Here is a 25,647-nt window from a genome sequence, read left to right on the forward strand (position 1 = left end):
CACATCACCCCAGAGCGAGCGCCTGCCTCCAGAGTCAGGCAGTTTTCAGAATACAACTTCCTCATCCACACCAAAGGAAAAAGGGGACCCTGCCGGTTCCTTGAATTCTCCTCTCCAGCTCTGCACCTTTAGAAAAAAAAAAAAAAGGAGTACCTGGAAGTCACCAGAACCATCTTAAATGCAACTGTAACCAGTAAGAAACAGCTGCACACACTCAAGTTTTTGTGAAAATGCCTCTAACTACATCAATCCCCACCGTTCCGTGTCACAGTTGGACACAGAAATGAGCACAGACCAGAGCCCCAGCTGCACCCACCGAGCTCAACAAGGAGCTGACACACTTGGTTGCACCTTCCCAGTACTTAATATTTAAGCACATTAAACTATATTGAAGAATTCTAGTAATATCCAGCAGTTGGGTTGGAGGTTCTCCCACTGCCTGTTTCCTACCACCTGTGCAAATGAAGATCATGACCAGCCTTTTTTCCAGCAAGTGGACCAGATCAGCTATACCCAAAACTCAACCACATGCCTTGAAAACAAGGCATATCTTAGCAGGTTATAATTTTTCATTTTTCTTTACTTATCTAGAATGGAGGCCTTTGAGAAATTAATTTCTGTCTGAAAACAAATGAGCTGAAGGAGTTCACAAAGGAACCCATCTTTAAAGGACATTTTCTTTTAAATTGCACAATGTGGCTCTTAGCAAGTAAAATAAATAAAACTTAATCCCTCTGCACTCCAGCTGGCATTTTTTCCCCAAGCTAGAAGCAAACAATCAATTTAAAGAAAACAGACTACAGTCAATTAAGGAACTGTATATAATTTCGTTTATAAATACCAGATACCTAGTCAATTGATTATTTTTATCCAACTAAGTCAGCTTTACACTTTGAATTCCTAAGAATTAATTCAAATATCCACGCTGCAGTTCCAGGCTTTTCACATCTGTTGCTGCAAAATTCTGTAGATCATCTGGTTTTGGGCTGTTGTACTAGCTGAGAGTTACTTAAGGGGATATAGATTATAAACCTCCAGGAAATGGCAACCACTGGGAAAATTTGTGTCTAATTACTTGTAACACATAGAAATTTATTTTTTTAAAGGGTTGGTTGCTTATGCATATAAATTATTTTTCTTTCACATTTCTTTAACCAGGATGATCATCTTAGGTTTATGCATGTACCAGCTGCGCTCTTAGCATTGTTTAGGTCTCTCAAAGCTGTAGAGAGAGCTCACCAAGTTTTGCAGGCTTTGTGTTTGTTTTTAAGAGAATAATCAATACCTCAGAGCCACAGAATATATTTGCTGAGTGGTTTATCAACTGAATAATAATTTGCTTTATGAAAACAGATGGAGTTTCGCCAGCCAGAGTCCCCACACCAGCCCCAGACACTCCCAGGCACAGCCTTCCACTGCACCTCCAGCCTTGGACTCTAGCAGAGTGCAAGTAAAACAGTCATAGTTAAAAGAAATAGGTGCTGTCAAAATGAAAACTGACACCTTCAAGGTGTGGGGGAGTGAATTGTGATCTTTAATGTGAGTGAACATACCAATCACAAAAATAGGGACCAATTAATTTCTGAACACAGTATTGAAACACTAAGAAAAACTGAGTTCAAAATTGCATTTACCAACACATTTTTAAGTACAAGCAAAGTCAAAGAGATGGTAGGAAAATATCTTTGTCGATCTTTCCCACAGATGCTTTTTCGGGGTGACATCACAGGCAAGACTTGGAATAAGTGATCCTTACAGGTCAGACTTAGCTAATGTGCAACAGCTACAGACACTGCAAAGACCGAAAAGCAGTGCTGGAAAACTATTTAAAGGTGCCTTCATACAAATATAACATGTGGGAGTTAAAAAAAGCTAAAACCAATCCACTGGTCACCTCCACAGCCCTCCGCAGAGCAGCATAAACCAGCAGTGGTCCATCGAACGTTCCTTCTTGAGAACTTCCGACGCAGCGATGACTGTGCCGAGATGAGCTGCTGGCCTCAAACCCCGCCGGCTTCCTGCCCTTGGCTCTCCTGGCCCAAACAAAACCCAGCAACAACAATTTGGTTATTTTCATCCAATTTGGTTATTTTCATCCTGAACGCAGGCGGCTTCCCAACAACATAACATGCTTCGAACAGCCAGTTCTCCTTCCCAAGCATGTTGGTGGTTTGTTGTGTTATGTTTTTTTTTAACATTGGTATCAAATTTATTTTGTATCTCACTTGCTAGACATAATCCGAATTTTGAACCAACTGAAATCAAACTCCTTAACGTCCCCTGCCAATTAGGAAAAATGTTACAAGCTTGTTCTCACACATTCAGATAGTTATTCAAACTCTGCTCTACTTAAGGAAAAGAATTGAGGTAAGTTAGAAATTTAAAAAGAATCGAGAAAGAAGGGGACTCAGAAGGAAGAGGCTTTCCCATGCTGAAAAGCCTTGTGCATTTCAAGAACTCTCTGCGCCTTGGCATAAAGCAAAGTACTTCACTTGGAACAAGGAAGGAAATATATTTTTCTGCCGCAAAATAGCCAAAAGCCAAGGGAGTAAGAGCAATGCAATCCTAACTAAGGCTTTCAACTGGCATTTCTAGCCAGGTTTGTTTGCTCTTCTCATGGAGTCATCTCACCTTGTGTAAATGCATTTCTCTGAGTCCAGAGCAAGAGATCCCACAAATCAGCAGTGCTGGGATACTCAATAGGACTGACTAGACACACACCATCCACCATGTGATCAGTGCTCTCGTTTCCAACAAAAAACCACCCAGCCATAAAATTCCCAACTGTTCCCATTATATCACCTAGCTGGAAGCATATTTTTGAGTCCAAATATTTGTCAATCACACCACATTCAGAAGGAATCTACATGAAAATGATTTCAGGTCTCAGCCTACAGTTATATCCTGACCGTAAACACTCAAAAAGCATTTTTTTCCCATTTACTCATGCACAGCTGCAGAGGAAAGAAAATCATCTCAAAGCATGCAGTGTCCAATAGGGAGTTCTGCACTAGACAAAGCTCAGAGGTCAGGAGCACTTACCCAGATGATCTACAGAGCTTTGAGAGAGAAGGTTCATTTCATAACTTACTTCCCTGCACCCCCATGGCAGCCCTCCCTCCTTTTCTCCTGTTCCCCTTCAAGTTACAGTTTATTTCTTCTACAAGATCTAACTTTGCATGAGTGTTGGCTTCACTCCTGCACTTCCTGAGCCTGCTTAGCTTATCTATTTCTTTCCCACCCACACCCATTCCTTGCAGGCTTATTTTTATTTCCTTCTAGAGCTAGTTGTCTTTATTTTTTTCCTCAGAAATGGGTACTCAGCACTTTTAAATGGGAAAAAATACAACCAAAACCAAAGCAAAAATGACCACCACCATCCTCCCATGAACTTTCTAGCCCAGCTGATTTTCCTAACCAGTCACCTTTGTCTCATGAACGCTGCAGTAACGTACACACTCCATCTCGGCTTGCTCTCTACAAACAACTCCTTGTAATGTTGTTGGCATATCATAAAGGTATCTTCCAAGAAAACCTCTGTTCCTTCAATCTCTCTGAGCCAGCAGCCTCCTCCTTCTCTCCTCTCACTCTTGAAAATAACCTTCTTACAGTAAGAAAAGGTTCCCATCACGCCCCTCTTGCCAGGATATAAAACTCCAAGACTGCCTGAGCCTCCACATTTTTAACCATCTTCTCCAGCACAGGATAGTTGCTTCTGGTTCACTCCAGTGGGAATCTGGCAGTGTCATTTCTCCCAAAAGACAGCACATACCTTCCCAGCCCATCAGGCTCCTCTCCAGTGCCACGACTCCACACTTCCGACCCGCAGTCCTGGCAGACCGTACATTTGTTCAATCTGTTGTGGGCTTGTTGATTCTTAATGAGCAGTCTCCAGGCACACTTACCTCTTAGCCATGTTGCTATAAATCCATAGCCCTTTCCTTTAGCTTCTGCGTTACCAACTAGCTATGAATAATTTAGGGTACAAATTAAAAAGGTTCATTGCCAAGAGATAAGTCAGGCTGAGAAACAGCTTCTCAGCATAAGCAGTGGTTTTGTTACTTTTTCAACAGCACTTCCTATATTTATGGAAGTGATGATGTGACACACCGTGTGAGAGAGCAACTGGAGTTGATGACCGCCGTGATTCCCTACCGCCCTCATGTGAACAGCGTAGATGAGCACAAGTTCCTCTCCTCCCTTCCTTGCAGTCACTGAGGTATCTGTACAGCAATCACAACCCCTCCAACGTTCATTTCACAACGCTGGCCAAGCCATACACTTACCAAGCCATGCCTAGCTCTTCTCATCTCCTGATCCCAGGCACTGGGCGTACCCACTCGCTCCCCACCACGGAAGTGAGGTGATCTTACACAAAGGAAAAAACTGCCCAGCACTGGTGCAAGGCTCTTTTTCCACCCTGAGGGACAGCAAGCATGGTTTAATGGAGTATCCTTCAAGAAAACGTTCTGTGAATTGAGGGCAAGCCAGTGTTTACAACGCTAAACAGCACCTCATGACAGCGCTGCCCAGAAAATCTCCATTTCCTGCCTCCAGAGACTTCCATGTAGAGCTAGAATGGAAACAAGTCTAAATTATGTAGCGCCTCAGTGTTCTGCTATTGTTCTGCACTGGCCAAGATTGGGTGGGAAGGACCAGGGAAGGCCAGGAGGTAGCATCACAACACACAGCACTGAAACAAAAATGGAAACAGGGAAGAGTGTGTGCATCAGAGGTTTCACTGATCTCCAAGATCGCTGCTACTGCAGAAAAGCTTCTCAATACATACTTAATTCACAGAATTTCAGTACAAAAATCACATAACCAGGTGTAAAAATCTTCAGATGTAATTTATTAAGACATTTAGCTATGTCTGTCAGTCTACATCCAAATTTACTACTAAAAATAAAATAGTATCACATTTCACATTAGGAATACCGACTTTGAAAAACACTTGAGGAGTCAAGCCTATCGTATAAATAAGTGACTAATTTCTCTTCATATCAAAATTCACATAAAAAAATTGCCTGCCCCCTACTCCCACCTATTTCCCCACCCCTGTCCCTAGTTCTACTTGAAGCCATGACGCATGTAAAAATTTAAGTATGGACATGTCCTTGTCAAAGAAAAAAGGTGCAAACCTATTAACAGCTTTAAAAGTGGCATTTGCGGAATCTGATCATACACAATAATGTACTCATTCCCAAAGTGCAAATATCGCCAGAGTTTAATACTGTTTTAATTCAGCTGCAAGAATTAAACATTACAAGCACAGTACTGCAAGGCCTCTATCTGTGCCCTAAAACTCATCCCACTTTCCTCCTGCACATGGTAGCAGAGGTCAAAGTGTTCATTAGAGCTTTAGTTTACTTCATGCAGCCCTGACTGTGCCCATTATGAGCAGAAGTTTCATATACATCAAAATATTGAAGACTCCGTCATAAAAGTCAAGAGTCACTATAGAGTACATGAATTCAAATGCAATTGCCCCACCAAGAACACCCAAAGCATACACACGACGTATTAAGAGTGCTTCCATCTTCTAGTACAATCACTGCTGTTGTATCTTTGATTTTTGCTTACGTGCCATAAAAAGTTTTGTCAGTGACCAAAGCTGCACCTCAGCCAGCCTGGCAACTCACTGCACTTGACGCCTCTCGGGTACCCTGGGACATGGCTGTACGCGATACCCTCTTCTTGACCAAAACAAAAGCTAGCTCTTCTGTCCGTCTGTCTGCAACCTCTCGCAGACCTCTCATTCCTCTTATCCCTCACCTACGTCTTGAAAACACTCTTTCACTGCAATTTATTTTCAGACATCCTTCCTATGCCCACAGTTCAGAGAGCTTCTGGAGTCATTTCTACTACATCTCACTGAAGTTACCACTACCAAGCAGCCCATAAAACTCAGCACGGGAGATTATGCTTTGACCAGCATTAACAGCTAAACTTCTTTCACAGCTGTGGAAGGACAGGTTTTCTTCTGAGTCAGACTTGGATCTCTGAAATGTGTTTGTTTCCGCGTCATCCTTTGTCACCTTAGAGCTGGACACAAACCCTCAGATCTCGAGTGGGGCACCCCTCGGGGGCTGCAGTGAGTGCTGCAGCACAAGCTGCTCCCTGGCCGGCCTCGCACGGGCTCATGTCACTGTCCACGCTTTGAGAGGCCTCCGTCTCAGCAGAGGCCTCGAGGCTGTCCTGTCCTTCTGCAGCTTGTCCATTGCTCTTGCTAGGGCTGTCTTGTGTATTTGGCCCATTGTCACGTTCAACACCAGGAGGCTCAGCTGCATCTCCGGGTCTGGTATTTTGCTCTGCGCTAGGATTTGGCTGTTGAACTGGCTCTGGTCCCAGTCCCGGTAGATGTGAAGGGCTCTTAAGTTGGCAGTGGCACAGAGGGCAGGTTTCTTGCACGTACAGCCATTTCTTAAGACAACCCGCATGAAAAAAATGGCTACATGGCGTGATTACAGCAGTTTTCATATCCTGAAAGACATACACAAAAAAAGAAAGATCATATTATTTGTAATCTCATTCCTCTCCTCTCACCCCATACATCTAACAGGTCCACTAGCCACAGAGGAGACACAGGCAGTTGACATGCAAGCAGGAGAATGTTTCTTCCTTCATACCAACAAGCCTCCACCTTGAAATACTCACACAAAACTCGAACACCAGCCAAGTCTGGCCATTTATATTTCAGGAATTAAAAAAATATGCAAAAAGCTTTGTCTGAAAGGTATTATTACACTTATACTAAAGCTTGTTGAACATGAGAGTCACAGGATTAGCTGGCTTAAGAAACAATCCTGCAAGTCAAAAACAGCACACTTACAGATACAACATGCAACAAGAACAAACCAGAAATTAAGTCACACCCTAACTCTGTCAGCTGAGACCCACATTTTACCAGTCTGGTGTTTTAAACACTGTCATTCAGCCTGACACCAGTAATTTTGCTCGTCAAAGAAAATGTATCAAGTCTCGAGTCAATCCAACAGCATCCCAACTGCAACCTACTAATCTTAGGGTGGTTCTTCCACTGTCACACGTAACTACAGTTTCTATCCAAGAGAAGAGACTTCAGAGCTAGAAGTGTGATAAAGATACTACTCTCAGCATTGATTTCCAAAGTCCTTACATCTGATGGCTTGCATGAAAAAGACCCTTAACCTTTTGATAATTAGGTTTTTGTTATAAAATTGACACTGCACATTAAGTGGAAGTAGAGATGCCTGTAGAGACTGAGGTACTTCTATGGAATAGTAACAAATCAGCTACTGAGTTCACAGTCTTTCAGTAACAAAACCTTCCATTAATGAAGAAAGAGCAAATTTGTTGCTACACTTGCAACTAGCTCAGCCCAAACACAAGAAGTTTCAGTTTCTTCTGTAACTGGAGAAAATCAAGTCTGAAAGCTTATATACATCCAATCTCTTTACTCATAAAAACTATCTCAGTGCCAGTACTCCAAATCACTTTACACAAACCAGAAAACAGGGTAATTCAAGTAATTTACTGCACACAATACTCTTGATTAAACATGATTCAAGTAACTTACTTTGCTAGTCATAGACTGAATGTGACAGTCTAGAAGTATTTAAGCTCAAGTCAATCTTTTGACACTCCCATTCTTACCTGGTAGCAGATGGCACAGATATCGTTGTGTTGCTCCAGCTGCTCTTTTGTGGCAACGGGCAGTGATTTGATCTTATTCACAGCGTCTCTGCGAAGAAGGAAACTTTTCCACCCCAGCTGGGCCCGCAGCCACACGTTGTAATAGGAGTGAATGAAGATGATCACAGAACCCATCACAGTCCATTCACCAAAGATGGTTTCCGAGACACCGTATGCCACCACACAGAGAGCCACGAGGAATTCCAGGAGCCGGTATGTGCCGTTTACATAATAAATCACATCGTCCATGTTTTCTACTGGTTCTTTTCTGAACTCCTCCACCATGAACAAAACGTAAATGAAGAGTGTCCCAAGCACCTGTAACACAGCACAAGACCATGAGCTCAGCAGTTGATTCTGAACTGGAGCTTAAGTCATTCCGCGTCGTGCACCGAGCTCTGCACATACAACGTACCCAAATCAGACAGAGGTCAGACAAGCCCCAAAATACTTGTTACTGAAATTCAAGACAAATAAAAGCCACTCCTTGCAAAGTATTTCAACTTGTTCCCAAGTACTTCCCCTTCTGTACTTTCTTGCATCCAGAAGACAGCAGAGTTGATTAAACATGAGTGCTGAGACTCATGTAAGGAGGGATTTTATAAATTCAGTAAATTAAATAATAAAAAATTATAACAAATACTCATGGTAAAAAAAATTCCTATCTTTCCACTACTTGTTTTCAACATCAAATTACTTTCAAAGAGCCACAGTTAATAAGAATATGTAAAAGAATGCTCGGGGGGGTGGGGGGAACCAAATCAAAACCAAAAAACCCACAAACACAAACCCCCCTAATTTTTTACTGTGACAGTTACACCCTCAAAAGCCTTTTAGCTTTACAACTCAAAATAAGACCTCCATTCATCTATGTTCTCAGTCCACCCCTAGGACCTCCTTAGCCTTTGACACAGGATAAAGAAAAAGATTTTATACTGTATCTTGTACTTTTGCTCTTCTATCATCCCTGTTATTTTCTCATTGTGTATTTCCCCCCTCCCCAGAGTAACAGATCACAGTTAATGCAGGGCTTCACAGCTACTACAGGGCCAACATTCTTACCTGAAGAGAGGTTAGAATACTGCTGGAGATAATGATCAACAGCCAGAAATCCATGTGGAAAAACTGACAGATCATGTAGGCCATGTATGCAGGGAACACGAGTAAGAATAAACAGAGGCTGACTGCTCGGAAGTGTTTCCACAGACTCCTGCAAACAACACAATAGGTTTTTAAAGTCAGATTTGAGTGTCAGAAGAAGAATAGGCTGACTGCTGGAGGCAGGCACGCTGGATGTTTGCTCAAGGCTTTAACTTGTCAAAATGAGTTTCTGTTTTACTTGGGCACTGTCTCATTCCCAGCATGCATGTCTACAACATGTACAGTATCAAAAGTTCCCTCTTGTCTCACCTTCGCTGTTTTCAATACAAAGACAAAGATTATTGGCAAAAAATTCATGTACAGTAATTGTCATAATGGTTCCAGTCAATAGTTAGACAAATTAAGTATCTAAGATATTTAAGATTTCAGATGGAAGTCCATTAAAATGAAGAAAAATATTTAATATGCATGTATCTTTGTATACTTTTCCATATAGAGTTTTTTCAGATTATATATTTATTACAACTCTCTTATTGCTAACACCCATGGAGCAAAGGTATTTCCTTTAATCAGCAGATTTAACTCTGCTGCCTTTAGTACCTTCCCCAATTAAGGGATCACAAACAAAGAAATGTAGCAGGACTTGAACATTCATCTCTGCCAGTCCTTACTCTGCTCCTATCATTTACTTCTTCCTAATCTCCTCCCCAGCCTAAACATGCCATCAATCTTTTTTAAACCTACCCATTTGTGAAGGCTTTCAGAATAACTCCAGTAATCTGCTATACTACCTCTACGTGTTCCTTAGGTTGTATTTTAACCTCATCTAGCTCTGGAACGAGGTATAGAAAAAGTGGAAGTATTGGGGGGACAGGACAGCAGCAGAAACTGCCTAATTTAACATTGTCTGAAGAATCATCAGAACACCACTGTAAGGTCTGCAATTCTGTGTCTGAGGGATGAAGGCAGAAGCAGAATATATCTCAATCCAGTTGATTTAGAACTGCCTGGGAGATTTGGCAGAAGAGTTAAAACTCGCTGTCACCACAGACTGCTTGTTTAAACTGGTCAGATGCTCATATCCTGGCTCTTCTCCCTTTCCGTTACTATATTTGAAGTTAACACTGCTGCCGGCAGAACAGGCTGGCTACAAGTAGCCTTTAAGCTAAACAAACTCTCTACATATAAATAAACCTTCTCTTATTTCTTCACTCAGGGGTTTACAGAGAGGGAAAAGACACAAGCAATTAACAGCTACAGACTAATACAGTAACACTAGATACAAATACAGCTCTTCAAAACACAAACAAGAATCCCACATGATCAGAACACCTGGCACACTAATGCAAGCCTTCCACCTCTTATTTTCTGCTTGTAAACCCTATCACTTTGGGATCACAGCCTCGTAAAAAAAAAATAGGGTTTACACTCTCAAACACACAGTCACTCCCTGAAACTTCCCACCCTCAACAGCCAAGCCCACTGCATTAGTGAAACCCATCCAGCTGCAGAGGAGGTTGAACAAAACCACTCTGCAAAACCATGCAATGGAGCATGAGTGGGGAGAGCAGAGGCACCGTGGTCCTGCTTTTCCTTAACTGAGACCACTGTGCTCCAACACTCTTGCTACAAGAAAAACTGCTGCACAGTGTTAACACTCAGGGTGGGCAGCCAGCGGCTGCAGAACAGCACGGTCCTGCACAGACCACAGACGTGGTCCTGAGCGGGAGCAGGTGCCCAGAGCGACCCCTGTTTGTCAGCATACATCATGGGGGCAAGTATTATTGCGCATCCTTCAGGGACTGGAATAGAGAGGGTAAAAAAAAAGAATGAATGTAAACCAGCAGTCTGCATACAGAAAAGACAAGGTAAATTCAGAAGCTACTAAAATCCAAATTGGGCCATCAATTACTAGTTTATCTCCTCCTGAAACAGCATTGAGTAACTTTCAGTTTAGGAAAGCAGTCTCTTACTTGTCCCTTGAGGCTCCCAATGCCAGGACAATGGGATCAGCGATTTCCAGCATGGACTGAAGTATGGATGCCACCACAATGAACAGAATAATACTGAGCAGAAACGCCCGATGCACAACCTGGAGCTCAATCAAACCTGTCTGCACAGCCAGGATCAGGAGTGTGACTCCTTCAGTCATTCCCCTGCAGATGAACACAGTCAAAAGAACAATCACATCTTTCTGCATGTCAAAGTTGGTTCAAAAATATAACCATAAGCACCAGGAGACAAGCTGTTTGTTTCTGCCACAACTCTTCCAATCATCACTGGTTTGGGCTTTTACTGATGTCCCAGCTGAGGCTTTAACCAGAGGGGAATGTTTTCAGAAATGCTCAAGTGTTGGGGATTAGGAACCAGCAGATTTCAGAACTCTGTTCCTCACTAGCAGCATGTGGGCTACCACCCAGCCCAGCACACACCACCCAGTGACAGGCCCCCCTCAGTACAGAGCATTTTAAAGACCCAGTACGTGTCTTAAAAGGAGGAACCCAGCAGCCTGGCTGAGCCTACAACCCAGCAGCCTGGCTGAGCCTACGCCTGGGCACCAGCCTCATTCCTAGATCACCACGAGGACTCTCTCTACCCATTCTATTCCTCCATCACCACTGCCCTTGTCTCTCCTTTAGCCCTGGGGAAACATCCTTGACTCAACATCTCACCCAGTGTCTAGTTTAGGAAAATCAAGAATTCAAGCATTTTTCAGTTTATTCTCCCTGTACCTATACCAAATTCTGCTGCCCACCTCTTTTTGGCTTGGAGCCTCAGACTGATTTCAATACCTCCAAGGAGCACATTTTAGCACCGGTATTTGACATAGTTAATATCACCCAGCACTGCGAGCTTCCCCACCAGATGCTTTTATGCAGAGCACAACCCTGATTTATACCACTTTTACTTCCACATCTTGGAACCCAAAACATAAAACATTCTCTTGCATATGGTCTTAACTTTCTGTAGAGTTAAGAGCTGAAATAACTAAGAAGGACAGTATCATACTTAGGATCCAAATTTCATATTAGACAAATTGAGAACAGCATTAAGAAAAGGCAGTTTCTATACTTTGGCTATTTCCCACAGTAACTTGCAGGAAATCCCTATAACACTGTGTTTTAAGCCTCATAGACAAGTAATGTTTCACACATAACTACGGGGTAAATGAGGACATGGAAATAGGAAGCGTTTCCATTACCCCAGCATGTGAAAATTTTCAAGTGACTATTACAAATGAAAGCAGCAAGGCAATCAAACGGTGCAATTATAAACCCCAACTAATAGCCCTGAATTTGTTAGAGAAATGAATCTTTTCCCAAGAAGCCTGTGACCAGCTTCCCAAAAACCTCAAATCCTCCCAATGCACACAAAGACTGGCATACAAAGATATCTAAAAATTCTTTAGTTAAAAAATTGCAATGCAGTCTGTATACTCCTATATAAATCTGTTTCTCTGCTGCTTTTTAAATCCTAGGCATAACGAGGCACTTACCTGTTCATAGCAGGATCATTCATGAATGCTCGGTAACCCTGCAAGTAAAACTTGCAGAGAGTCAAAACTCCCAGAGCAACAAAAGAGACCGTGAAGACCAAGCCCAGCAGCGAGTACGGAGTGCTACAGCATTCAGCAATACTGGGAGGAGACAGGGGAAAAGAAACGAAATTTAGAAGTCCATCAATTCAAAGCAACATGATGAGCTCACCCCTTGTCCTGCTAACTGTGCAAGCTGGTTTTAAGGCAAAACTGAATTGGTTTAATGAAAACACTACAAACTCTACGCCACTATGAAATCCTCCCACGAACACAAAAAGATGAGACGTATTGGGCTACTTCTTTCCAAGACACAACTTCATCCTGGCTCATTAGCCAACGCTGCCTGAGGCTGGTGCTGAGGCCATGGGGTGCTCCTCCTGTCCCCCTCAGCGTGGTGCCACACGGTGGCACTGTCCTGCTTCCACAGGGTTTTCACAACCAAGTCAATCTGATCGCCACAGATCAGCCTGGTTACTTGCTGAAATTTCAGCCAGCTACCAGAAATACGGAGTTAAAGCAGATGGATTCACTAAGGCACTTCCCACTGAGATCCACAAAAGCGCAAACATCAAGCTGATAAATGCTGTTGGGGGACTGGGGGCTTTTTGGTAGCGTTCACATCAGGTTCAAATAGGCAACACATGTCTTTCAAACGGCAACGTAAGACAGTAAGAATATATTCTCTCCCCTGCCAAGCTTCTTCCTCTCTTTTGCTCTAGCAGTTATGTCCCAAAGATTGCGACGCCCAAATATATTTGGTGATGCTGAGAAGAGCAGCATTACTTCAGCTCTCTCACTGTAGGGCTGCTCTTCTGCTGATCTTGGCACTTCAATATCTGGAGCAGCTCAAGTCTCAAAGCATAGCTGGGCTGCTGATTCACAACGCTGCCAGGACACAGGGAGCGTGGTGCAGCCCCATGCCCCGACACTGGTAACGAACCAGCTGTCAGCCGAGGATTACACATCTGGAAATCCTCACATAAACCAAGGTAATACACTGACACTCCCGTTCATTTTTAAAAAATAAAATCTTTGCTTGTTCACCAAGGCAGTAGGCTTGTGAGAGAAATTATGGTTGTCAAAACCATGTCATACTAATTAACTGACTGAAGAGTGAGAACTGGTCCAGTGCTCTGACAAGAGTTTTGAGGAAGTGTATGCCTCAAATATAAACAAAACTCATCCAAGAGACATTTACTTTGTCTCTTTTAATGACAACTTTAACCGGAGATCTTTAAAAGCAACTCACAGTAGAAAATGTTGATGTGTTTACATATAGCAATTGCAGTGCTTCTGGTAAGCCTTCAAATTCTGCCTGTTTACTAAATGAAGCAAGGCTGAAAAAGCTTTTAAAAATTCCTGTCAGTCAAGGTAGCAAGAAACTCAGTGTTTAAAGCAGCTGTTTCTGTAAGATATTTGAGGAACTCTAAGTTTTGTTTCAAGATAAATTATCAGAAATTAAGAATCCTGGCTTTTCCACCTGATATCCAATCCTTTTTTTGTCAGAGTAATTTTAGCACCCATCTTGAATTTACTTTCAGATGTAAGGGTCCCTGAGGAGCTTAAGAGCTCAAAGAGAAGCCTGGCGAGATCTCAGTGTTATGTTTGTGTGCCAAGCACAAGTTTATAAATTGTCCCAAAGAGCTGAACTCTTCAAGGCTTCTGAAAAATCTCAGCAGTTAAATACTCATGAAACAGATTCTGTGAGGAACATCAGGTATAATGGAAGGTACAGAATAGTTTTTAAACAGCAAACATACAAGCAAGAGTTTTCCAGTGTGGGAGGAATGGGCCTATGCTACTCTCAATTTTAAAGAAAACAACTGTTCAGCCTTCCCCCCACAATACGTGAATTGAGAGCATTGAATGAAACTATATAGATTTAAACAATCAAAATGGATTTTTCATTATACAGACTAAGTTAAGCTGTGAAACTCCTTGCCTCAGGATCTTTCAAACAACACAAGCATACACAGCTTCAAGGGCAGAAGGAACAAACTGATGGAAGAGAAGTCTTTTGAGGGTTACTGAAAACATACTAACCATATCCAGCTGACACAGTCTGACAGACAGAGCTGGATGTGGGACTGCATCAGCACTAGGAAGCGTCTTGTTTATCATCAGTGGGTGTCTTTCCAGGCACCCATTCACAGCCCCTGCTGGCAACTGGATCCTAGGCTAGATCAGTATTTGGGCTGACCCAGCACAGCCACTCAGACATTCTTACGAAGATTGGACAGAGCTATTCTGCACACCCCAGCTGATCTCACCTGAATTCCATCCACATTTATTTTAAGCAATCATTACACTTAAAGGGCACAGATACAGAACTCACTTTTATGGAAGTGAAAATAATTTTTCTACTGGGACAGAGCTGAGAACATTTGCATCGTTTTTCTGTGGTTTTCAAATCACATGAAGAACTTCAGAGATCAGCTGGCATTCACTTACTGAGATCAAGTCAATGCAAGCCTGCAAAGCAAGCTCCCTGTTTTACCATGAAGAAGGGAAATCTACAAAAATTTGGGGTAGGAATAAACTCAAGTTATTTACAGAGAAAAGGAAAGCTTCCTCCACCTCTGCCAACTGCTAAATGCAATACTCTACTGTAACAAAACTAAAATCACAGCAGAGATGAAAAGGAAGAAAACTTTGAGACACCAATGGTTTAGTTAACAACCAGGTAAAACAGTCAGTGCTTTTACCTAATGCATTGTGACACTGTGAGCAATTTTAACACTACATGCAATAAAATCCCTGGCATTTGTCCTTAAAGATAATGAATTTTGACAGCTTACACTACAGCACCACAGATATATAGACAGAGGGAAGAAAAAGCCAAGCAATTGGGAAGTCTGACTGAAAAATGTTAGTGATGAGCAAGTTACACAAGTTGCTACCCAAACAGGAGAACATATGATGCCTGGTCCCTGAAGAATACATCCCACATTTCCTGCATGTTTAGACAACTACTACCTCTTTTTGCCCCATGCCAGTGTTACACCATCTAATTTGCCTATGTCACCCACTGCCTTTTTGTGCTGTCATTTCTAGCTAAACAGCCCACAAAGGCATGTAGGGTCCAATCAGAAGAACCTTCAGATGCTGCCTTTCTCTCAGTAACAGCACTAACACACGGCACTCTCCTTTACCCTACAATCAGTTTTTACAAAGCTTTGGGGAATTTGGTATAAGATCTTTGTACCTCTGCCAAACTAACCACTGGGCTCAAAAGTTACTTTGGGAATTGGGCTACTTCAGCTGCTTGGCTGAACTCAAGAACATGTCCCACATCATGAAGAAAAAAAGACATAAAGGACTCAGAAAGCAAGACAGTCATGAATAAGATATGAGTTGGATAACTTCCAACTGAACTACCACTGAAATACCCTGGTCTTAGAAACAATTTGCATACTGAAAACAAATTCTGAACCACAGGCCTAATTATAGCTATGCCCTCATCAAAGGAGTATTTTGCTTTCTTTGGGAACTCTCCCAGAGTCGTACTAACACTGTCCTGAATGGGATCCATGCCTCTGAAGGGCAAGCTTAACAGGGTTTACATGCATGGTTGCTGTGATAAGGACAAATATTTGCTGAATATCCAAATGCAATAAAGCCAGTCTACACACCTAGTCTCTAAAAGAGTACACACATTCATTTCACAAGAAAGTCACAGCAGAAAACAGTACTTTCAGACTAATTACCTTGTCAGAAAGAGGAAGAGGAGTCGCTCCCTTGAGGCAGGCTGGTCCCGTGTACTGAAATAGGAATAGATCTGAAGAGCAAATAAGACAAGCCAAAATACCATGAAGAGAACTGGGACGACCAGCTGGTTCCACAGAGACATCCCCAAAGCCAGAAGACCGTACACCTCGACCACCTGGGTGAGACAGAGAAACGCAGCTTGTTATTGGTTCACAGCACCTGCGATTTGGTAGCAAAAGCACAGTCAACAATACAGCTACAAATCACTCCATGGCATTAGCCATCCCAACGGAAAAGAGCAAGTACATCAAACCAGAGTCTGACAAAGGGAGAGCCCGGGTTCAGCAGTGACGAGTTACCAGTGTCTGTCTTGAAGCAGGGACAAGGATCAGACTGGAGAGCAAACTATCAGAGCAGCTGAAGGCCCCTTCCCATGAACAGCTGGCTTGGAGGTACAGACCGCAGCCCACTCACAGCCAGAGCACCAAGGGTCCATCCCTCCAGTTCAGGCACAACCGTCTCTGAGCCGTTTGCCCAGCTTAAGTCACAGCAACGTTGTTCTCTCTTTCTCCTAGTACTTTTTTCTAGCATTGCCAAGTCCCTGCACACATTAGATACTAAAATATGAGGCACATCACCTCAGCACAATAAATCTGCTTTGCTGGCTTGTTTTTAAGGGAAAACTTTAATACCTCAAATTTTACTGTGTTTAAGGATCTCAGAAAGAACATGCACCAGACTTCCGACTGCTCCTAATCCAAGTGTTTTGAAATTCATGCTTAAGTTATTTCAGAAAACTCTGAAGCTCAAATTATTTCTTTTGTATCACAAAGATTAAGTCACAATGCAGTTATTTCCAAGAAGCTGGAACTTCTTATAGCTGGACTTAGCAGAGAAGGTCAAAAGGAAATCACTCATAGCTACTATTTCCTCATCACCTCTTCCTACAACGACATACAATCTATAATGGTTAGAAAATTTTAGCTAACACTAAAAAAGCTGCCTACTTGGTCTTTCACAACAAGTATGAGGAATATTACGTTCACTGGGCCTGCTGCAGTAGGTACTGTGCCTAGCAGGGACACAGTGCCGAGCTCCTGCTTTCAGCTTTGCACACAGACTTGGGAAGGAAGCGCATTTGCCCTCAGGAGACTTCCCTGGCCTGGGACCAACAAAAGCAATCCTGTGCAGCTCCTGGCAAAGTGTTCCGCCACATCGGAAAAAGGTCATGCTAAGCTCATAATGTAGATTCGTAACTGTGAGGTATTTCTGTCATCTCATGCTGCAGGCAGGCAGTGAATGGTCTGGATCTGCTCTTAAATTCTACCATCGGCCACAGCCTGAAATACACACACAATCCTGCCTCAGCCCACTTGTTTGGGCTGGCTCAGGAAACACTCCTGGTGTTTAACCTCCCAGTATTCACTGAGTTTTGCCACTGATAACAAAACATCAATTCAAATCCAGTCTAAAATAGTAGTGAACTCACCCACACCAGGATGAAGGTATCACTGATAACTAGCCCAACACTATAGTGATGGAAACACGAGCAGGAAAATATTCAAGACAAAATGACAATATTCTCCTCCTGAACAAGCGCACTAAGCTTGATTTAGAGGTGCAACCAGTTATATGAACATGCCACAAGCCAATGTTTTTCTGTTCTGTGTAAGGAACATAGGCAAAGAGCAGCTCTTGAACAACTGAAATCTTGTTTTTCCCTACCATCAATACAATGCAAAAATCACTCACACACAACTTTTCATTCCAGCCTGCTCTCTACTACACACATTTAGAAAAACAGCATACGACACTACTATAAACTCAGTGCCACATTATAAAAGTTCTGCTGTTTTTTCTGTATTCCCAAGGAAAAGATTTTATACTCTCTGCATAAAAAGTCAGGAGAAAGAGTATAATCAGTGTTCAAGTGCCACATACAAATAATACATCTTCCTCATGATTACAACACCATAATACAGGCTGGCATGCAACGATCTGAACTACTGGAGAGGTGAGAGAGACAAGCAATCCTGGAGATGAGGGGACTTGTATTACAGCTATATTTAAAACACAATTCTGACAAACACACACAAAAAAAATCATCATGAAACAATTATTTCCCCTCTCATTCCAGAATGCATTTGCAATTATAACATTCAGAAGACAGTGAGGTGTTTTAAACATAAATGTCTAATAAAAATAGATACATGACTCTTAAATCCACATTTGATCTGAATTTGACTTCAGGAAAGCTAAACTCTGCACTCATTCATGCTTGTAGAAAATGGAAGTGCTGGTTCCAACCTGTTGCAAGCTGTACAAAACCAAGCAACTGTTTTACCTCAAACACTCCAAGTAAACAGTAAACATGATTTTCCTATTCTCACCGGAAAACAAGGTTACTGAAGCTTTGTCAGTTAGCTCCCAAATTAGTTTTTCATCAGCAAATCTACAAGCTAGTTATAGATAAGATCAGACCATGCTAGGTGCTGTACAAGCACAGAAGGATAATCCTGCTCCAAAGACCATTTACACACAAAATAAATAACCAGACAGTAATGATCAACAGGACAGGCTGAGACCTTGGCACAGCAGACACCTACTGCTGCCAAGTTTTTGTTTGTGTATGACAGATATGACAGCAAAGAAGAGGTTTAAAGAGTGCTCTGAAAGAGCTTAATAAGTTAGTCTTCAGACCACTTGGAACTGAAGGCAGAAAATCAGTGGCTTGGTTTGAAAAAAATCCAGGAAGTGGTGAGAGCTGAAACAGCAGCTCACTCAAAACTCAAGCAAGCATCTATCTTTTCATATTGAAATATATAAAAGGATGCATATATACATTTTATTTTTATATAAAGAGGTGAGGTGTAATGTTTCTGTACCACTAACAAAGTGTTTTTTCAATTCTATATTAGACATCAAAGCATTAATAAAATAGATACGTATCAGATCAGTCGTCTGTGTTTCTGCCAACTCTTTCGTTACAGGTTGCAGCAATGCTGCTTCCCTAAAGAAAATACTACAGACCTCTCAAATCACTGTCTGCAAATTACAAATCACTGACTGTAAGTCAGTGATTGTTACAGTAAAAATCAGCTACTATAATTAATTTAACAGTTACTATAATTACAAATGCCTTTCACAGAGAAGACATTTCTTGAAATGAACATCTACTATGGTTAATGCACAGGGTTTACGTTGCTCACTTAACGAGGCCATAAATAAATTCCATTCTGCCACAGTCTTTCTTTTCAGCCTGGATTTGGGAAGGACTACCCAAAGCCCAAGCAAAGCAGGCATGCTCAGCTGGGCAGCAACGTAATTCAGGCTAATGTCTTAACTGCTCACCCATAAATTGTAAGGCACTATAAATTAAAGAAAGAAGATGCCATGGGTAGGAATACACTTGGTTTGTCATGAAAGCCTGAGTTAACACACACACAGAGCTGCACAGAAGACAAAGACAGACATTTTTTATTTCTTTCCTACATAAAAGGCTCTGGGCCAGGGAAAATAAAATCGTTATATTCACTGTCTTACCTGGACAAGCTCTCTGTATGCAGATTTTGCCAAGTTATAGGGCACCAGAAGATTTGATGCAAGAAAGTAGAGAACTTCCAAACCAGTGAATATCATGGCAAATTTGTTGATGATGACAATAGTTTCCAAAGGGACCAGGCAAAGTCGTGCCAGCAGAGGGAGCATGTGAGCAGAGAAAAGCCAGATCTGTTTTGTTTTCATGACGCAGGAGCAGAGCGTACATACCACCAGCTGACCTGAAAAGGCAACACAGTATTTTATAATCAAGCTGATTATCTCCTTCAGGAAAAAAAAAAAACAACCAAAAAAACCCCCAAACCCAACGTATTTTAATACGTTATCTTTCCATAACACAGTTATCAACATCCAGCATATTATGACAGTTCTAACTAGGACATTTCTGTTATGAAACCAGGCTCCTCTGCATCTTTTGCTGGGTCACAGAAGTTCCCATTTTCACACTATGCAAAGAGCATGCTTTCACTTTACAGATTAGTGAGATGTAAACCCAAAACACATGCAGAATCATACACAGATCAATATCAAGTCCTAGGAATAAATCATGAAGAAGATAACCCAACAAGTCATCCCTCTTTTTCCTTAACATCCTCACCTTCATTTAAATACCATCAGTAGCTGTATACACAGCAATAGTTTTTCTGAAAAGCCCACTATTTCATCCTGATCTACGCAAAAAAAAAAAAAAAAAAGTAATCAGAGGTCCCAAACGGCTTTTAGAGCAACTATGTTTATACTGTCAAGAGGAATTACTGGCCAAGAACAGCAACAGAACAGCCAGGTCAGCAACTGAGACTTCAATAATTTCATAATGCCCTGAGGCAGTTGTTCAGAATTATCACTGAAGCTTGCAAGTGACAGATAATTAACAATTAAATTCTCTTTAACAGTTGGCAGGGATACAAGCACGAGCACGTCTCTCCCACACACCCAGAGATGCAGAGGGTGGTTATTTTTATAGAGCAGACCACTGCACTACAACTGCTCCCATCGGAGCCAAGGGAAGTTGTACCCTTTATCTCAGGGGAAACAGAGTGGGGTGAAATGCACATCGCCTGGGTAAGAACGAATTTCACTCATCACTATGCAGTAAGGAAAAAGTTTATTGCATTTTATTTAAAATCAAAACCTTGTTCACCATCTATATTAGCTTACATCCAAAAACCACAACACGTGGTACTAAACCCTAGTGTTTAAGCTCTGTTTTGTAGCTACCTTCACTAACACTTGCATGTCACAGCTCCTCCTGAAACCAGGAGTTAGTCTTAGCAAAACAAGGAGTAACAAAATCAAGAGAGTGAACATCTCCAGGTCAGCACTAACTCCATGTGTTCACATAAGCTTACTGACCTTGTAAAGCCCTTCTGGATGGATTGGGGAGGGAAGCTGAGAGAAGAGAGATAGCTATGCCAGCTATGCCAGAGTTTTGCTTTCGTTCTGCCTAACTTCCCCACCTAGGAAAGGATTTCTGCTTTCAAAATAACTGCAACTGAGCTGAAAGCAATCTCTCATCTCTACTACTTCAGCATACTAAGTTCCTCCCCCTTCAAACTGTCCTCTTTCAAGTTTAAGCCCTACTGTCAATTTGCTAGATGTATTTTTCAATTGGCAGATGCCTTTTCAGCACAAGCACCCTGCTCTGAGCAAGACACTAATCAGCATACTGGGTCTTGTAAGTCTCAGAGAAAGTTACTCTACTCATCTTTTTCAAAGTCCAAGTGTCTCCAGCTCTGAAGCATTCTCCCTCCGCTTTGTTGTTCTCTACCCACACACACGCTGCTACAACCCTATTTAAGGTACCACCAGCACACTGCTGTGCTGTAATACTCAGAAGCCTGGCACAGTCAGCTTGTGAGGATTTCTGCAACTCATGGTAACTAAGGCAACTCAGCTTCACACATAAAGGGATACAAATACCCGCATCCAATATGTTCTTCGGGATTTACTAAAAGTGTCATCATCTGAAATAAAATATTACAACAACATCACATTAAACAATCCACTGCTCTTTGGGATGACCCTGGAGCTCTCCGATCATGAAATAGGACCTCCAAGTTCAGTCTCGAACAACAGCAAACCTCGCTTTCCTCCAACAGCGATGTGCTCAGTACGCTGGTCATCCCTGACTCTCCCACCTTTTTGATCTAAACACTGATCAGAAGTAACTTGTCATGGGAAGGAGAGCTGTACACCATCAAGGGAAATAAACAGAGCACTCTCTCTGGAGGTCCCAACCTCCTCCCTGATGTCTGCACCTTGTCAACTCTCAACGCCTTCAGGAAGGGCCTGAAAACATATCCAGTGGAGCTTTATGTCACTGGTCCTTCGCCACTTTAAACTGAGCTTGCAGCACCTTAGTTCAGGACAGATGATCTCTCTTTACAGTAAATCACAGTTTCTCTCAAAGTGAGGCTGTGCACTGTCAGTCATCACATATAACACAGCAGGATCAATCAGAAGAAATTACTAGTTTGTACCTCATATCAAATCATAAAAAAGATTTTAGCGCTCTAGCTATTTGCTAAGACTAGCAAATCCAGCTGAATGTCTGCACTCAGGAAACCTCAGTGCTGTGGACCAAGAACTGCCAGACACAGCTAACGAACCTGACAGCTGGAACCCTCCTGCAGGACACCAGGCTTCTCCGCTAGGGAATGAGGCAATAAGGAAGAAATCTATTGCCTTAAGTTCCTGCCAATTCTCTTCCCTTCTCAAAACTTCCACAAATACACTAAACATTGCTGACAGGTAGCCAAAGCCTCGCAGCTCCTAAGCTATTGAAAAATGTGCAGCAAGAAAGCCTATGCAGCACAGCCATCGTTCAAGTCACTTTGAGTAGGAAACTGTATTTATTTCATTCCCAGTTTCAAAAAGCTGATGTTAACAAATTCCTTAGCTATGTCATTAACTGTCATACAAAAACCAGGGTGTCTTAAAGTTTATATATAATCCCACTAACGTGCATTGAGAAAAAGCAACTCTTGATGGTAGCATTGCTTCTAAAACCACGCAGCTTTGTACCACCCACAGCAGACAGGCTCGAAGTGGTACACTCATCCAAGGGGCAGTCTGCAAAGGCACTTATCTCTCCCATCCAGCATTTAGGAACCCTGGTCAAGTCATCAGACTCAATTAGATGCAGTAGAAGACATTGCCATGAAAGCCCATTCAAAAAGCACTAATGAATAAAAGCATTAACAAATATTAAATTTTTGAACCAGCTCTGACCAGAAATTTTAGGAACCAGAGCCGCATCAGTAGCACCATTATTCCTCCACATACCTGTCTCAGTGTCTCTGTCAACAGTGCTGCAGCACAACACTCTGCCAGAACATGTGAGAAAAAGATGGAGCAAAGCACTTGTATATTCCTTTCACTGTGAGGATGAGAGTTCAGTATAGTACACTCAAGACACGACAGACTGCACTGGATAAATACCTCTTTAATAAATTTGTGAAAGCATTTCATATGTGCACAAAACATCATCAAGCCTCATAGCCCACTTTCACAGGTCTTCCCCAAAGACAACTGCTTGCCAGCAAGACTAAAATTACACTTTTAAGCTGGCTTTAAAAGAACGGAGGAATTAATAGTGAGGATAATAAGTATGTTAAAGTACACACATTTCTAGTATATTCAAGCAACTACTTCTGAAAAACAATTACAATAAGGTAACACTTTAGTCCGATACCCAGAACAACACACAACTGTATTGGATAAAAACAAAGTTATCTTTTCCTCACTTATTTTTTAATCCAAAGTAAAACCTGGATGGCTTTGACTCTTGTCTACGTTCTGTCTAAATGTTACTGAATGACACAATGCCTCCTTATCTCCTCCTGCCTGCTGCTGGTTTGTGAAGCTCTCTGAGAATGGATTCTGCTTTATCACGGGATCCTGCACTGCACCTGAGAGAGATTCAAAGCACTAATTACAAACATTTCTTTACAGAAACACACTAAAGGCTTTAGTTGTACTTTGATGTCATTTGAGAAGACAGCAAAATATACCTAGAAATTCCGAAGGGAGAAGAAATACCTAAAGGATATTTCCTTTTTGTGAAATGTACCAATGTTATTGCTTTTAATATTTTTTTAAATGGAAAAGACAAACACCATATTTGAAAGTAAACATGCAGGCAAACAGGTGATGTATGCATTCTGCAGACCTAACATACTGTAAAGAAGTAAACCCATTTGTCTCTGCCTGTAGCAGACAGAAGCAAACAGAAAGCAGCTGAGTTTTGCCAACAGTACATGGCTGACTAAATCTGTCGATAATCTGATGAAAACCATAGATCTTAGTGAAAGGAATTAAGGAAGATTTTTCTTCCAAGCTTGTCTCAGGCTTAATTTTAAAACACACATGGTGTGTGTGTATTCCAATATCCTCTCAGCAGAACATATGGTACAGCATAGCAACCTTAACGCGGAATTGATTCTCTTCCAGTCAAAGTTCAAAGGGTAAGGGAACAGTCTGGAAAGTCCAATTCTTCACGATTTATTTGGTATTTTTAGGTAGAGGAGTCCTCTCTGCCATTCAAACACAATTTAAATGTAGTTTTGACTTGTTACTCCTTAACTCTTTAATTAGAACTATCCCTGGGACTCCATTAAAAAAAAAAAGTGGCCTGTAGTCCCATGCACACACTCACAAATTGTGTCACCATTTTTTTTGTGACTGATAGCGTTCACCCATAAATCAAATAAAAAATAAATACTTGTACAACAATTTCATTGTCAAAAGAACTATAAATTCAGATTACTATTGAAATTTCTACAGCACTTTCCACCCACAGATTCTAATATTATAGGCAGTCCAGTCCTGATCACATTGCAAGTCTGGAAAGAACATAGGGGCAGAGTACGACAAACAGACGTAGAAACTACTTCAAAACTGCAAGTACGAGTGTACTGGTGAATCAGGCGCATATAGAAACCCAGGCAGGATACACCTACCTTCCCATGCCTCTTGCACATTAATGAGAATCACAGCTATTGAAAGTGCTACGAGAAATTTGAAACCAAGAGGTAAAACGTGCATAGGTTTCAGTGAAGAGAATTAGGCAGAGCTCTCGTCTGCATCACAAATTTAAAGCACTTACCTACTAAAGCAGTCATGAAACGATTCATAGAGAGAGGTTCCAAGTACATTGGCCCTTCATATCCTGATTCCAATTCACTCCTCACGTAATCCCTAAAAAAATAAACCCACAAACTATTAAGATCCATCTGATCAGACAAGAAGCAATTTATTCATTCCACACATACGTGATGTCAGTGTATGTCACAGCCAATTAACTAAATTACAAAAAGCAATATTAACACTACTGTTACAGAAGCCTCACTGAGGCAGGGATCCAACTGAGGCATGACTTAAGCAAGAGAAGTATTATCTGTAATTAGACTCACTGGCATAGCTGTAAAAATCCTTCGGGACACACAAGCTGTTCTTCAGAGCGTGGCCTGAAACTGCTTATTGACAAAGCTTCTTAAGCACCATTCCATTTTTAAGTATCCTTATTAAGTGTTCTTTTTCCTAACAATAATTTACTTTCCCACCAGGTCTAGAGGGGGGGAAGAGGGGAAAAAAAAAACCAGCTCTACAGAGAAGTCTTCCAATTTAATATTTATAGTATTTTGCCCGTAACAATCTCTTTGCACTGAATTAAAAATAGGCATGAAGGGAAAGCAAATCACAGACTAAACTCAGAAACAGACTTGCTTCATAATCCTTTTATCCAACATGATTTAAAAGTTTAGCTCTACCCTGGGAAACTCAGGGGACCAAACGGACACTCTCAGACTGATAGCTTGCTATTGACAGATGCAGCGACACAGTTTGCAAATCTGACACGATGTTTGCAATTTCTCTCAGAAAAAGTTGACTAGGAGGGTAGGCTCAGGCAACCAAAGAAAAAGCTAAAAACCTGAGGCGACTGGGCATTTTTCTGCTGTAGGTGATCATCCATCAGCTTTGTCTTCAAGCAGGGTAACATACATAACAGCAATATAACTCAAACACGAACCTCACACTAAAAGCAAGCATTTTTCACTTTCAGAAGG

The 25,647-nt window shown here is 41.7% G+C and overlaps 1 protein-coding gene across 1 annotated transcript in view; it reads right to left on the reverse strand.

Annotated features, from left to right (window-relative positions):
* Window positions 1–4,833: 4,833 nt before the first annotated feature.
* Window positions 4,834–25,647, reverse strand: part of RNF145 (ring finger protein 145) — a 36,924-nt gene continuing 16,110 nt past the window's right edge. Inside the window, exons 3-10 of the mRNA XM_009866520.1 lie at window positions 24,687–24,778; window positions 19,565–19,800; window positions 16,021–16,196; window positions 12,272–12,412; window positions 10,749–10,931; window positions 8,737–8,884; window positions 7,636–7,992; window positions 4,834–6,483 (exon numbers count right to left, since the gene is read on the reverse strand). Of these exons, the coding sequence (XP_009864822.1) occupies window positions 6,040–6,483; window positions 7,636–7,992; window positions 8,737–8,884; window positions 10,749–10,931; window positions 12,272–12,412; window positions 16,021–16,196; window positions 19,565–19,800; window positions 24,687–24,778 (1,777 nt within the window). The 3' untranslated portion in view covers window positions 4,834–6,039. The remainder of the gene's footprint in view (window positions 6,484–7,635; window positions 7,993–8,736; window positions 8,885–10,748; window positions 10,932–12,271; window positions 12,413–16,020; window positions 16,197–19,564; window positions 19,801–24,686; window positions 24,779–25,647) is intronic.

This window comes from Apaloderma vittatum, unplaced genomic scaffold (assembly GCF_000703405.1).
Source record: "Apaloderma vittatum isolate BGI_N311 unplaced genomic scaffold, ASM70340v1 scaffold1863, whole genome shotgun sequence".
Lineage (NCBI taxonomy): Eukaryota > Metazoa > Chordata > Aves > Trogoniformes > Trogonidae > Apaloderma > Apaloderma vittatum.